At 35.1% G+C, this 16,311-nt stretch overlaps 1 protein-coding gene across 2 annotated transcripts in view; it reads left to right on the forward strand.

The window, feature by feature from the left end:
* Window positions 1-15,858, forward strand: part of lhx3 (LIM homeobox 3) — a 23,561-nt gene extending 7,703 nt beyond the window's left edge. For both annotated transcript variants that reach the window (XM_017702865.2, XM_017702866.2), the window contains exons 2-6: window positions 5,933-6,104; window positions 7,166-7,368; window positions 11,547-11,698; window positions 13,506-13,677; window positions 14,379-15,858. In XM_017702865.2, coding sequence (XP_017558354.1) covers window positions 5,933-6,104; window positions 7,166-7,368; window positions 11,547-11,698; window positions 13,506-13,677; window positions 14,379-14,809 — 1,130 coding nt within the window. In that variant the 3' untranslated portion in view covers window positions 14,810-15,858. The remainder of the gene's footprint in view (window positions 1-5,932; window positions 6,105-7,165; window positions 7,369-11,546; window positions 11,699-13,505; window positions 13,678-14,378) is intronic.
* The last annotated feature ends 453 nt before the right edge of the window (window positions 15,859-16,311 follow it).

Here is a 16,311-nt window from a genome sequence, read left to right on the forward strand (position 1 = left end):
GAAGGATCTGCGCGCGGACATATGTCTTTGTTTTGAAGCAAAACTGCAAAACAACTTTTCTCCTTTTTAATCTTTCTCTCCGCGCGACGCGCGAGGAGCATCAGGACAGTTTCAAAATACAAGCCGAGCCGCCGTTTCATCATTTCACACTTTATTATTATTATTATTATTATTATTATTATTATTATTATTATTATTATTATTATTATTATCATGTTCTCCCACATAACTGCCTGTATTTTCTTTTTTCATCCATTCTTTCAGTGGCTGAGATGTGAGGCACGTTGACTGATTCGTTTTCATTATTTCATAACTATGTGATTCTTGGGAATTCTGGGTAGATAAACAGCGATCGTTGTTTCGTTTGTCAGCGCGCGCTAATTTACTTTCATGCGTATTTATGTGTGAATTATTATTTTTTTTTACAAATCCCCTTTTTACAAACACGGACAAATTCATTTAGTCGTTTTTCAAGTTTTCACATTTTCAATGTGTTTGTATTTATTATTATTATTATTATTATTATTATTATTATTATTATTGCTAGCCTTCTTGCTGTAATGCATAATGAATCCTCCACGTGCTCCTGCTTGGCGCGTGTGTTTAGCTGGTATAGAGCAAAAAAAAAAAAAAAAACTTTTTGCATCAAAATTTTAAAAAGTACACACACACACACACACACACACACACCTATATATATATATATATATATATATATATATATATATACACACACATACACACACACACACACACACACACACACACACACCTATATATATATATATATATATATATATATATATACACACACATACACACACACACACACACACACACACACACACACCTATATATATATATATATATATATATATATACACACACATACACACACACACACACACACACACACACACCTATATATATATATATATATATATACACACACATACACACACACACACACACCTATATATATATATTAGTAGTATTGTTGTTGTTGTTGTTGTTGTTGTTTCTTATTATGAATTTGAACGAACGAAAATGATGAACATGAATATGAAAGGGCAGAAATCGCGGCTCGTGAAAGCCCCTCGGTGACGCAATTAAGGTGACAGGATCTCTTCCCGCGTGATCGCGCGCAGGTGTGGCTGCCGTAGCGCGCGGCTTCCCGTGTGTTTTCCGCTGTAAATCCTGATTCCGCCTGTTTGATTCAGACCCCGACGCGCTCACACGCTGAGGCGCGCGCCAGTCCGCTTAAAGGTGCGCTGCTGCTGCTACTGATGATGATGATGATGACGATGATGATGATGATGTGGACTTTCGTCACAGAGTTCTGACCTGCTCTGATCAGGTTACTGCGCGCGTTGATGATCAATCACTCAGATTTCATCTTGAAACACTTTAACAGGCCATTAAACTATGATAGTAAATGATCAGCTGTTATTTTTATCTTTGAATTATTATTATTATTATTATTAGTAGTAGTAGTAGTAGTAGTATTTGTGATAGTAGTATTACTATTAGTGGTAGTAGTATAAGTAATGTAATAATAATAATAATAATTATTATTATTAATGGTACAATTAATATTATTTCTATTAATAGTATTTGTAATAACATTAATACTACCATCGATATTATTATTTGTAATAGTATAACAATAATTATTCTTAGTAACAGTATTAATATTATTAGTATTCTTAGTATTAGTATTATCATGGTTAGTATTTCCTGTAATGACGTAACTCCCTGATGAAGAACCTGTCTCGGTTCTCTGAAGAACCTTATTTTCTGGTACTGTATTACACCAACAATCTTTCGAATACGCCTTTTTTCTGAGTGAGCCACTGAAAAACAGGAGCAGATCATTTTTCACGTGTCCTTTTCTCTTTAGTATTTTCTATCTATTAGTATTTTTCTTTTTGGTTTATTTTCTGTAAGTCATCGTTCATAAGACGCCTTTTATCTCTGAAATGTGTGACATTTTCAGCAGTTTGTTTCTTGATTAGTGGGGATGAACTGTAGTGTTTAACTCCTCTAATCAAAGTAAAAGTGTTTCAGAGTCACAACAACTTATAGCAAAGTCTGATTACACAGACACACAATAAAACACAATACAGCACAGTCTGATTACACAGAGACACAATAAAACACAATACAGCACAGTCTGATTACACAGAGACACAATAAAACACAACACAGCACAGTCTGATTACACAGGCACACAATAAAACACAATACAGCACAGTCTGATTACACAGGCACACAATAAAACACAATACAGCGCAGTCTGATTACACAGGCACACAATAAAACACAATACAGCTCAGTCTGATTACACAGGCACACAATAAAACACAATACAGCGCAGTCTGATTACACAGAGACACAATAAAACACAATACAGCGCAGTCTGATTACACAGGCACACAATAAAACAGAATACAGCACAGTCTGATTACACAGGCACACAATAAAACACAATACAGCGCAGTCTGATTACACAGGCACACAATAAAACACAATACAGCTCAGTCTGATTACACAGAGACACAATAAAACACAATACAGCGCAGTCTGATTACACAGGCACACAATACAGAGCAGTCTGATTACACAGAGACACAATAAAACACAATACAGCGCAGTCTGATTACACAGGCACACAATAAAAGACAATACAGCACAGTCTGATTACATAGACACACAATAAAACACAATACAGTGCAGTCTGATTACACAGAGACACAATAAAATGCAATACAGCGCAGTCTGATTACACAGACACACAATAAAACACAATACAGCACAGTCTGATTACACAGACATACAATAAAACACAATACAGCACAGTCTGATTACACAGACATACAATAAAACACAATACAGCACAGTCTGATTACACAGACATACAATAAAACACAATACAGCACAGTCTGATTACACAGGCACACAATAAAACACAATACAGCACAGTCTGATTACACAGGCACACAATAAAACACAATACAGCACATTCTGATTACACAATAAAACACAATACAGCGCAGTCTGATTACACAGACACACAATAAAACACAATACATCAGTCTGATTACACAGACACACAATAAAACACAATATAGCACAGTCTGATTACACAATAAAACACAATACAGCACAGTCTGATTATACAGACACACAATAAAACACAATACATCCGTCTGATTACACAGACACACAATAAAACACAATATAGCACAGTCTTATTACACAATAAAACACAATACAGCACAGTCTGATTATACAGACACACAATAAAACACAATACAGCACAGTTTGATTACACAGACACAATAAAACACAATACATTCTTTCTTTTCTGCTTATTTCTTTCTTTCCATTATTTCTTCCTTTCTTTCTTTTCTGCTTCTTTCTTTTTTCCATTCCTTCTTCCTTTCTTTCTTTTCTGCTTCTTTTTTCCTTTTCTACTTGTTTCTTCTGTCTTTCTTTTGTTTCTGCTTCTTTCTTTCTTTTTTAATTTTTAAAAAATACTTTTCTGCATAGATGTATAATATTTCGGGTAAACATTGCAGGCGAATCTAAAAGGATCACATGTCTTTAAATAATAAAATACATTTAATATGGATTTCGTTCCAAAATATGGAAGGGATTCAACGAGTTAAGTATTATTATTATTATTATTATTATTATTAGCAGCAGCAGCAGCAGCAGCAGTAGTAGTAGTAGTAATAGTAGTAGTAGTAGTAATAGTAGTAGTAGTAGTAGTAATAGTAGTTGTAATAGTAGTAGTAGTAATAGTAGTAGTAGTAACAGTAGTATAGTAGTAGTATAGTAGTAGTAGTAGTACTAGTAGTAGTAGTAGTAGTAGTAGTAACAGTAGTATAGTAGTAGTAGTACTAGTAGTAGTAGCAGTAGTATTAGTAGTAATAGTAGTAGTAGTAGTAACAGTAGTAGTAGTAATAGTAGTAATAGTAACAGTAGTATAGTAGTAGTAGTAGTAGTAGTAGTAGTAGTAGTAGTAGTAGTAACAGTAGTATAGTAGTAGTACTACTACTAGTAGTAGTAACAGTAGTATTAGTAGTAATAGTAGTAGTAGTACTACTAGTAGTAGTAGTAGTAGTAGTAGTAGTAGTAGTAACAGTAGTACTAGTAATAGTAGTAGTAACAGTAGTATTAGTAGTAATAGTAGTAGTAGTAGTAGTAGTAGTAGTAGTAACAGTAGTACTAGTAATAGTAGTAGTAACAGTAGTATTAGTAGTAATAGTAGTAGTAGTAGTAGTAGTAGTAGTAGTAGTAACAGTAGTACTAGTAATAGTAGTAGTAGTAACAGTAGTATTAGTAGTAATAGTAGTAGTAGTAGTAGTAGTAGTAGTAACAGTAGTACTAGTAATAGTAGTAGTAGTAACAGTAGTATTAGTAGTAATAGTAGTAGTAGTAGTAGTAGTAGTAGTAACAGTAGTACTAGTAATAGTAGTAGTAGTAACAGTAGTATAGTAGTAGTAGTACTAGCAGTAGTAGTAGTAGTAACAGTAGTATAGTAGTAGTACTACTACTAGTAGTAGTAACAGTAGTATTAGTAGTAATAGTAGTAGTAGTAGTAGTAGTAGTAGTAGTAGTCGTAACAGTAGTACTAGTAATAGTAGTAGTAGTAACAGTAGTATTAGTAGTAATAGTAGTAGTAGTAGTAGTAGTAGTAACAGTAGTACTAGTAATAGTAGTAGTAGTAACAGTAGTATTAGTAGTAATAGTAGTAGTAGTAGTAACAGTAGTACTAGTAATAGTAGTAGTAGTAACAGTAGTATTAGTAGTAATAGTAGTAGTAGTAGTAGTAGTAGTAGTAGTAGTAGTAGTAACAGTAGTACTAGTAATAGTAGTAGTAGTAACAGTAGTATTAGTAGTAGTAGTAGCATTGCTCTCGTGTAAAAGCAGCTCACTAAATCTAGAACCCGCTTGCTCTGCTGGTTTATTTCGATCATTTTCACTCGAGGTTTTTTATTGTCTTTAAAAAAAGTCTTGAGCGTTTTTCAGCACACTGTCCTGCGCAAAAGCCAAATGCCGTGTTGTTGGTGCTGTGAATGTAAGTAAGTGAACACGTTCACCACAGAGACTAATTGATGTTGTTATTAATTATGTTTTGTGCGAATTGTAGTGTAGAACGTGTAGAAGTGTATTTATTGCCTTGTAGATTTTATAAAGAAACGAAATCTAAAACAAGTCAAAACGTTTTTAAAATCTTAAACCAGTCCGTTTCCCCGTCATTTTACTGCAATGCCTTTGTTTCTGTTTTGAGTTTAACAGATGAAAACATAAAATAACTTTTGCATCGTGTGTTGAAATGTGCAGCAGTGTGTCTCTGAAGAGGACGAGTTCCTTACTTACCATCAGAAAACCAGCATGGGGTTTGACCAGGGCTGCTCAAGCTTTTGCATGCAGCTGTAACCTGAGCACAAACCTATTCGCAAAATGTTCGTTGTCCGTTCATTAATCGCGCTATTCGTAAAAACTCAGCCGACTATTCGAATAGACACGGGATTCTGTTACAGCCCCTAATATGTCGATTATTCATCAAGGTTGTTATATTATATATATATAATACTATACTATATCATATATATATATATATATATATATATATATATATATATATATATATATATATATATATATATATATATATATATAATCAGTGAGCACTCAAAGAGCTATTTGCTCGCTTAAATGCTTTTTTGCATTATCGTATGGCTCATAGATTGATTGAGATGTTCTATGCAGAACTGAAGGTCCTAAATGGAACCATTCCCTTCACTAAAGAACATTTGAAGAATTATCTTTTTGCTAAGAGTGTACTGATGATCTCTCTCTCTCTCTCTCTCTCTCTCTCTCTCTCTCTCTCTCTCTCTCTCTCTCTCCCTCTGTGGGTCAGATATCCCAGTATGTGCGGGCTGCAGTCAGCCCATAGTGGACCGCTTCATCCTGAAGGTGCTGGACCGTCACTGGCACAGCAAGTGTCTGAAATGCAGCGACTGTCAGAGCCAGCTGACCGAGAAGTGCTTCACCCGAGGAGACAGCGTGTACTGCAAGGAGGACTTCTTCAAGTGAGCCCTGCTCTAATTCAGCTCTTACTGATGTTCACTGAAATAAAAGCGACTTCAGCATAAACAAAAATCAAGCCCAACATTAAAAATGGACCATAACTTTTGCTCAGTTCAAATCTTTCTTGTCCATATTTTAAATTCAGCAAATAAACCATAATGAAAATGGGCAGAAACGGGGGAAGAACGCGCGACGTTTTTCCCTTAAAAAAACCCCAAACAAAACATGTAGACTAACTTGACCAGGGGTGCGCATACTTTTGAACACAACCGCGCATAAAAAAAATCTGCAATGTATTGTAAATAATTCCACATGGGATTCAATTAGTTTGCAAAGCAATTATGAAAACTGACCAATTACAGTGAAAATTTTACATTCGATTATTTTTCTTTATTTTTAATTTCACTTTGTGTTCTGCTCTTAGTTTTGCATTGTGGTCTTATAATATGCTACATTAGACATGTTTGCACTCATGCATGCTTGTAACTAAGCAACCTCGCTGCTTTAACATGTAGATTTTTTTAAGAAGTTGGCAAAATATGTTTTTTTATCTTATTGCTGTTCTATTGTTCTATTATTCTGTTATTCTATAACTCTATTCTATTTTTATTTTATTAATGATTATTACTGTTGCATTTGTATTATTTTACCATTAGTGACTTGCTTTTGGCTATTCGAGGTTGCTTTTTTTATCTTAGGAACATTAAATCTTTTCAGTGTTGATTGGCTGCTCATTTTTTTTTAATTTATGCATAAATGTAGTTTTTCCTCCTTGGGCAATATTTGGCTGCAAATTCTTGAATTTATGCATGAATTTCGTTTTATTTGTTCATTTTCAATATTTTGCATCTGCTAATTTTGGATAAATGCACTTTTTTTTTCCATTTATTTCATTCTTGGACTTTGCGCTGAAATATTATTTACATTTTTTCCTCCTTGTTTATGCTCACAGTGTTTAGGCTTTCATTTGAGCTGCGTTTCTATTGCTTCTGTCCTCTGAGCGCTGCAGTAAGGCCAGTCAGAATTCCTGACCAGCTGTCTGTCCCTCTTTGTGTTTGTAAAGGAGGTTCGGAACGAAGTGTGCGGCATGTCAGCAGGGGATCCCCCCGACCCAGGTGGTACGCAGAGCCCAGGACTTCGTTTACCACCTGCACTGCTTCGCCTGCATCGTCTGCAAAAGGCAGCTGGCCACAGGTGACGAGTACTACCTGATGGAGGACAGTCGACTGGTCTGTAAGGCCGACTATGAGACGGCCAAACAAAGAGGTGCGTTTAAAATGGGCCAAACTAAAAGATGTTTACAAACATTGTATTTCCTTTATTATTAGTACCAATACTTGCAAATATATTCTGCAAGAAAGTAAAAAGCTCTCTGAAGTTTTAATGTAAGGAATTTGTTTATCTTAAATTTTTTGAATTATTGAAACTGAAATTATTGTAACAAATTAAAAAAAAAACAGAAAATCATGTTATCTGAGCTGAATTTTCAAACCTCACTGGTCTTGATATACTGACCTGCTTCTAATAAAAGTTTTGAATTTTTAACACAAACAAATACAAACAACACAAATATCCATGCTATCTAAACCAATTTGAACGAATCTTGGTGGTTGTTACATAAGAGAAAGAATATAAAAACAAAATATGTTTTTTTAGACTTAATTCTTTACACCAATAAGTTGAGGTTAAAGTAACACATTGAATTCGAGGATTAGGAGAAGGATTCTCCTTCACGTGCTGGGCTGTACAGCTTTGCCTGCAATGAGTTCTGATATATTGATATGAAATATTTACAGTTATGCCTTGTAAACAAACTTGCCTTGTCATGCTTATTCACTCTAGTAACACAAAACTCTATTCAATTAACATCTATGAAAATAATTCACTGCTTTAACCTTTTTTTAATAAAGTTAATCACCTTTTTGCACTTAATTTTTTAAATATTTAAGCTAAAATTGAAGTTACCAACTAAAAAAAGAACCCAAAACATATTCAGTAACAATATCAGTGATGTATCCATAGATTATTATATTCATTTATGATGTTAACCAAACACAACTGGTAAATCAACTGATCTTGGCCAAAATAGCCTGGTGTTAAAATTTGAAACTCAGTTTTTAAATTAAATTTTCCATTTTCCTAGAAATGAATTATTAAAACGTAGCAATTTAACAACAATGAAACATGTTGGCATGATTTAAACTATACAAGGGAATTTAAGCAGGAAATTCCTTGACAGGAAAGAAAACATTATGGTGTAAAAAATAAATAAATAAATAAACAATTTAGTACCACTTTAAAATAAGGCTTCCATTATAAAGCATTCGTGAAAAGTTTAAAATGAGTTTATTGATGGTTATTAATGAGGTCTTAAGAACCTTAAAATCATTAATAAGCATTCATAACCCATAAATAAAAAAGGGCAACAGTGGCCTGTTGTTTGCCTAATCATAAACCCATCTCCATTCATAGTTAACCCTCCAATTTTGATGTTAACTGTTCTTATCTTGTCTTCTTCATTAGCTAGTATTAAAGCTGTCAGCTTCATCCCATATTTATATTCATCAGATACAACAGCTCAATTTTGCCCTGATTATTAATGGGTTATAACTACTTACTAATGATCAATGAAGTGTTTATAATCTAACTAATAACCATAAACAAACAATGTGAAATCCATTCACCAACATTTATAAAGGAAGTCTTATTTTAAAGTGCTAGACGTAATTTTATATTTTAAATAAAATAAAAATTTGAATGGAACGTCATCAAATTTAAACAGTTGACACTTTTTTTAAACAATAACATTAAGACAAAGGTCAGCAAAGGCATGTGCTGACCTGAATTGCATTACCTGCACAAATTAGGATAAACATTTATAATGTGACCATTGTGGAAAATTTTCAAATTTCACGGAAAAAAATGTGATATTTTTGAATTTTTGAACTTCCAAAAAGTGATCAAGAGTAAAAACACGGTTGTATGGTAAAGTATCCTAACTGCTCTGGCAAAAGTCCATTTTGACTTGAAAAAAGCAGAAAAAATGATGAAAAAAAGTTCCAAATGTCTTCAAATGCATCGGCCATGTGTCCAGTTTTCGCAGTCCACTGAGGATAAGCTCTACTTAAAATGTATTTTGTTTGACATTAGGACATTAAGACATCAGCTCCACGTGAGGCATTTAATTGTTTTAACTTCTTTAATCCAATGACCTCATATAGATTGGCCGCTTTTAACTGTGAACTTAATCATCCTGGTCATGAGGTCATCTATAAGCGCTTGACCCAGCAGAGCTAATTGTGCACTGCCAGCCTCCGAATCGATAACAGCCAGTGCAATGCATACAGCCGTCCAGGAGCCATACAAATGGTGCTTCTGTAAGAGATGAGCCTCACGGAGCAGGAGGAGCATGATATATAGACCCAGCGACGGCGGGGACAGATTAATGCACCAGCAGCTAGAACATTCTGTAGTGTAGTGCAGTTCTGCCAACACACCAGATACCAGGGAATTCAGACAATCTATTAGAATCCAGTCTATACAAGCAGAAAAAGGCTTGAATTCTAACAGCCACAATCCGTAATGTGACAGTGAGGCTTCTGTTTCCATATTACACGCAATTAATGTGTTAAGCATATAATATTTGTAGAAAAACAAAAGATGAACTCTTATATCTATAATAAATACTACAGACCTAGTCCTAATTATTGCTTTCTGGTTTTTAGGTTTGTGGTTTCTGTGGTTTGACCACAGATATGTCCAGAAGCAAAGAATGCTGGACCTTTTCTGAATCATCATCATTAATCAAAAACAAAATAAAAAAATTTGAAGAAGAAACCATGAAAAAGATTCCAGACTGAGATTCTAAATCTTTTAAGCTAAATGCATTTCATATTAATTTGGTAGTCATAACTTAATCATTCAAAAAATGTTCATTAATAATATGATCAATAATATTCATAGTCGATTCTAAATATTTCATAGCAGTCACTAAAATGTATAGTGATGAAAAAGAATTTATTGTGCATCCTACCTAGATTCTAAATAATAATTCTAAAAATTCTAAAAATAATTTGCAGTAGCTAAGAGTAAATACTGAATAATTCAAAGTGGTGAAAGAATAACTCAGGAGATTAATCCTTTTTAGCAGATACAGAAGTATTAATATTTTTAACAGATCTTCATCTTAATTCATAGTGGGTACAGAATAATGTATAATAATTACTAAATAATTCATAACAGATAATGAATAATTCATAGTGGCTACTAAATAATGTACAATAGTTACTAAACAATTCATAATAGATACTGAATAATTCATAGTGGGTACTAAATAATGGACAATAAGTACAAAGCAATTCATAACAGACACTGAATAATTCATAGTGGGTACTAAATAATGGACAATAAGTACAAAGCAATTCATAACAGACACTGAATAATTCATAGTGGGTACTAAATAATGTACAATAGCTACTAAATAATTCATAACAGATACTGAATAATTCATAGTGGGTACAGAATAATGTACAATAAGTAATAAACAATTCATAACAGATACTGAATAATTCATAGTGGGTACAGAATAATGTACAATAGTTACTAAACAATTCATAACAGATACTGAATAATCCATAGTGGGTACTAAATAATGTACAATAAGTAATAAACAATTCATAACAGATACTGAATAATTCATAGTGGGTACAGAATAATGTACAATAGTTACTAAATAATTCATAACAGATACTGAATAATTCACAGTGGTTAAAAAATCATTCATAGTAGGCACAAAGTCATTTGTAGCAGATATAGAATAATCAATAGGAGTTACTGATATTTTCAAAAGGTCTGAAGCTTTTTAGTGCTTGTTTTATTTATATTTATATCCATATATATTTGAACGATTGTATTTGTATATATGTAAATATTTATAAATCATTGTTAAGCTGAACCTGTATACAGTGCAGCGTGTTCCATAATTTAATATCATTTTAGTCTGTGAGAATTATTCTGCAGTTATCTACAGCTATTGTTAGTTACATAGTTATAATACAGTTATAATATAGTATTTGCAGTTTGCAATTTTTTCTCATAGATAACTCTAACATCCTAAGCCTGATGGGAGGGAAAGGGTTCAAATGAATCTATTCTGACCTCAGAATAACCCTCTTTTACCATCATGAAGTTAATGTGATGTTTATATAGCTCCTAAATATAAGAAATGTTAATAATGTTTTTAAGTCTAGATGACACATATTATTCTATTATTAGGCTATACCTTGTTTTCTGGGCCTCTTTTTGATTTGTAACTTTCATAAATGTTGCTTTTTAACGCTTTGGCTTTCCACCGTTTTCATGTGTGAAGAACTTTGAGGTTTTGTAGCTAAAATGAAAAGTGTTATTGTTAGTAAAGAGTGTTATTGTTATTTTTATAACTACAGAAGCCGACTCTACAGCCAAGAGGCCACGGACCACTATCACAGCCAAACAGCTGGAGACTCTGAAGAATGCCTACAACAACTCGCCCAAACCAGCCCGGCATGTCCGCGAGCAGCTCTCTTCAGAGACAGGCCTGGACATGAGGGTGGTACAAGTACGGCAGCTCCACTCTGCTTTTTCCCTTTCATCTGCAAATTCTCATTTTTTTTGTATGCAGCAAGAAAGCATAAGATGCAAATTAACAAGAATACATCAAAGGAGTAACACATAATGTACGGAGAACACAGAGTGCCCATTTAAATGCACAATTACAGTTTATTTACTGAATTATATATAGAATATACTGAAGTATATTGTTGTTGCTGTTGGATCAAAATCTCCAAAATGGTAATTTTACAGGAGAAGAAAAAACATACTTTACATTTGATGTACGTCAATGGAATCGGACTTTTTCCAAATAATTTTGGGTCTTTTCTTTTTTTTTCATCATGAAATTTACATGATATTACTATTATGTATATACGTTTCTAACAGTCTGATTTTTGAATGAGGATATTATACAGGGCAGTTATATCAAACATCATTCAGTGCAACAACAAATGACAAGACCAGTGTAGAATAAGGGCCTTTACTTGAGTATAGCTAAAGTGTGCCTTAATGAAATGCAACTCACCAAACAGGCATACAGCAAAACACCTCGGTTCATCACTACAGACTATAAGCCAGGCACAAAGGTCACCAACACAATACGATTAATAACTATACATGTTCGTAATTAGAAGTGCTGAAATAAATAAGAGCAGGGCCATTGGTGTAGCTGGGTGGCTCTAATTTATGAGTAAATGGAGTCCAGTGAAGCGCAGAGAGCAGAAAATGGACGAAGATCGTTAACAATACTAAAAGGCGAGGCTTGCATATTGTCCGTGAGAAAAGGCCTACCGTGGCCATATATATTAATTTATGCATTTGCAAGGACACTTAGGACCTAAAGTGGAAGAGCTTCTAGTGTCCATTACTCACAAAAAGGTGAAAAGCTTCTTACAAAAACCTTTGCAAGAGCAAAAAGGCATTGCCTGACCTGAAACACTTACAAGCATCATTTAATGGCGTTAAATTACATGTAGGTTAGACTTCTCAATGAAAAATGTGCCTTCATAAAGCAGCTTTTTACACTGAAGAGTGTTTTTAATACGTTAACATGTTCTAATTAATGCAAATAAAATAAGTACACAATCATTTGGCATGTTTTTCCATGTAGCTAGGTATCGCTCCCTAGAATGTGAACAAACTAAGACAGTTCTTCCTTTTTTCATACATTTTTCCTTTGAAAAGCTGTTAGCGTCCCTAAACATTCATGCTTGTAATATTAATGCCTAGAAAAGAATAGCAAGACTGTTATTTTTGATTGCTTTCCATGTAGTTAATGAATAACAAGTCTTAAGATGTGGACGCTCATCAATAATAAGGGGTTAAAGCACTGTGCGGGTGTAATTCTGCCCTTTACTGACCGCTGAAACCTTCCCAGTATCATTATCTCTGGCCTGGACGTAAGCGTTCAGTGTAACCCGTCTGCTGCTGGGGTTGAGGACAACTTGTAGCTGTCTGTGAGTTAATTACATCCTCGATAAATCTTTCCGGGGCAGCAGGAGTCTCTCTGTTATGGTCTTCCCACTGCTTCACTCTACCACTATGGTTTAAAAAAAAAGACCCCCGCAGACCTTGACAATTAATCGGTTCTTGGTGTTAAGTCACTGACTTTGCACTTTCATAGTTCCAGGAAGTAACCTGCAATTGTAATGGCCAATAAGGTTCTTACACAATTTTTAAAATGTAAAAAAATAATGAATTTTTAAAAATATGTGTTATTGAAATGAGAATTCCAGAAACAAGCAACCTTAGGAACATACCACTACTGTTAATATTAGTATGTGCAAATGGTAACAAACTCCTTTCTGTCACAGGTGTGGTTCCAAAACAGAAGGGCAAAAGAGAAGAGACTGAAAAAGGATGCAGGACGGCAGAGGTGGGGACAGTACTTTCGGAACATGAAGAGGTCAAGGGGCAGCTCCAAATCTGACAAGGACAGCATCCAGGAGGAGGGCATGGACAGTGATGCTGAAGTTTCTTTTACAGGTACAGAACTATCTGTTAGTGGACTGAATATAAGTCAATCTTACTCAAATAGCAGTATGTAAACTATATAACTAAACTATATCTAATCTATATATGTAACCTTCTACCTACATTTAGGGTAATTTCATCAGAGACACTGACCGTACAGGTGTAGGTTTACATTGCAGACTTCTGTTACTGTACAATGTATCTGTTACTCTTTACCCAGTTCTCTACCACACTTTGTCACACACACACACACACACACACACATACATCTTCTAAGCCGCTTCTCCTTCTGGGTGGTGGAGGGTGCTGGAGCCTATCCTAGCAGTAATCAATCAGAAGGCAGGATACACCCTGGACAGGTCACCAGTCCATCACAGGACAGACAGACAGACAGACACATTCACTCACTTTGTCACAATCAATTATAATAATATTGTACAGTTGTCCAATATTGTCCAATTTCAAATGCAAAATAAAAAAGTTGTATTGTAAAAGTTCTTACTGTCTGTATTTCACTACTCGGCCAAGTTCCTCCATTTTTTCAGCATTTTTCAAAATACAGAACCAAACTAAAATGATAAAATCTAAGCAAATTGAATGAGATTTTATGATGCAATGAATTATTTCCTAAAGAGTCAAAACTGAAACAGAACTGACTTGAGTCAAATCCTTGTAAAAGTTTTTCACTCATCTTTCTGTTTTTGTCCATGCAGATGAGCCTCCTATGTCTGATCTGGGCCACTCTAATGGCCTCTACAGCAGCCTGAGTGATAGTTCCCCAGCTCTGGGTCGACAGGGTGGACCTCATGCTCCTTTTCCTCTAGATCCTGGAGCTGTTCTACAATCCCAGGACCAGTTTCATGACTTGCGATCCAGCAGCCCCTACGGCCTGCCCCAGTCCCCAGGTTCCCTACAGGCCATACCTAGGCAACAGCCCCTCATATCTAGCATGGTCTATCCAGACTCTGGCCTGTCCATGGTTGGCCAGGGTGGCGGTGGTCCTGGAATGGGTCCAGCTGTGCGCATGGTGGGTGGCGGAAACGGCCCCAGTTCAGATATTTCAACTGGAAGCAGTGGAGGGTACCCGGACTTTCCTGCAAGTCCGGCATCTTGGCTGGACGAGGTAGATCACAGCCAATTTTGATGACTGTGGATGAGGAACTGTGCAAAAATGGGTGAAAAGAAATGGAATGGCTCGAGTTGACTTGTCTCTTGAGATAGAACTTCAGACAATGACTGCTGGAGGAACTGTCACTTTGCTGTAATGTCAGAATCATTGTCTTTATTGTCGTCTGCATGGTGAAAGAATTAGCAGTTTTGGACAGGAGAGAGACTCCACATGAATGGACCCAAAACTCCTGTCAAATGATCCAGAAAAAGACTTCTTGGGTCCAATGTGTTTGGTGAGGTTTTACAAAAACACAACACCATCACTGAGAATAGTTTGTACCTCCTAAATACTGGGAATGGGCGTACACTTGCCTTTTAATACAGCAATGACATAAAGAATACTCATTTTGGTCACATGTGACAGAGCCTAGAAGAAGACAACAAAAGTTAAAAAGAAACGTTCAAAGTCAATGTTACCAAGATGCCTGAGACAAAAACAATCCAGATAGCTCCATTTTTCTCCATTGGACAGCACCATCAGCACTGGTGCATTAAGGTAGAAACTACAGGATGTTGTCCCTTTACAGCTGGTGTAGATGTCTGACCCATAAAGCAGACATTTCTAAGACTGGACATTATTTCTCCTTTCTCTTCTTGATGTCTAAGTGTAACATCACCAGTTTTGGTCAAAATGTCTGGTCGTTGCCAAATGTCTATATATACTGTATATCGCAACTCAGCATTGTGGAGTCTTTATTTTTATACAGCCCTTCTTGGACATCATCAATACAGAAATATAAATATTTAGGACTTTGTACATTAAAAAAAAACAGGGATAGACAAGTTGTAGTTGTTGTCTCTTGTTATTCAATAGAACTACTTCTATGCATTTGTGTGTTTTCAGATGTATCTTGTTCGTTTCACTCTATTGAAACAGCCTGGGCAAGCAAGACCTTAGGCTAATCTAAGTGTTTGTTTATGTGAAAGATGTTTTATGTCTTATTTATTCTCTGATGATGATGATGATGATGATAATTATGATTAAGTGATACAGGTCTTTAATAAATTTGTCAGTGAAATACAGCAATGGTACCACTTCATGGCTTAGATCTTTGGTTGTACGTGCATTGCATGCTTCTTCATTTCCTCAAAGAAAGATGATTTGTGTGTCATCTCTGCCTGAAGAAAATATCAACACAATTACAGCCCAAAGTGAGTGAGCTAAAAGACAGTAGTTGTGCTGATGTAATATATTTAGTTCAAGTGAAAACTAACCTTTGAATCACGTAACTTTTTCTAGAGCATGCCAGCTTCCTCTGATTTCATGTTGGCTGAGGAACTGGCTAGACTTGGATATTTACTTCTTATTTTCAGAGATTAATCACATTGATCTTATATCAGGGCACAGATAATGGAGCTGGAGCAATTAAAGCAATCCGGCTGAGTCGGCGAATCGCCTGCCTGGCCAGTCACCAAGGCCGTATCAAGAGTTCAACGCCTCTTTAGCGCAGAAACTTGATGCAGATGCCACTGCAA

The sequence above is a fragment of the Pygocentrus nattereri genome, chromosome 23, assembly GCF_015220715.1.
Source record: "Pygocentrus nattereri isolate fPygNat1 chromosome 23, fPygNat1.pri, whole genome shotgun sequence".
NCBI classification, from domain to species: domain Eukaryota; kingdom Metazoa; phylum Chordata; class Actinopteri; order Characiformes; family Serrasalmidae; genus Pygocentrus; species Pygocentrus nattereri.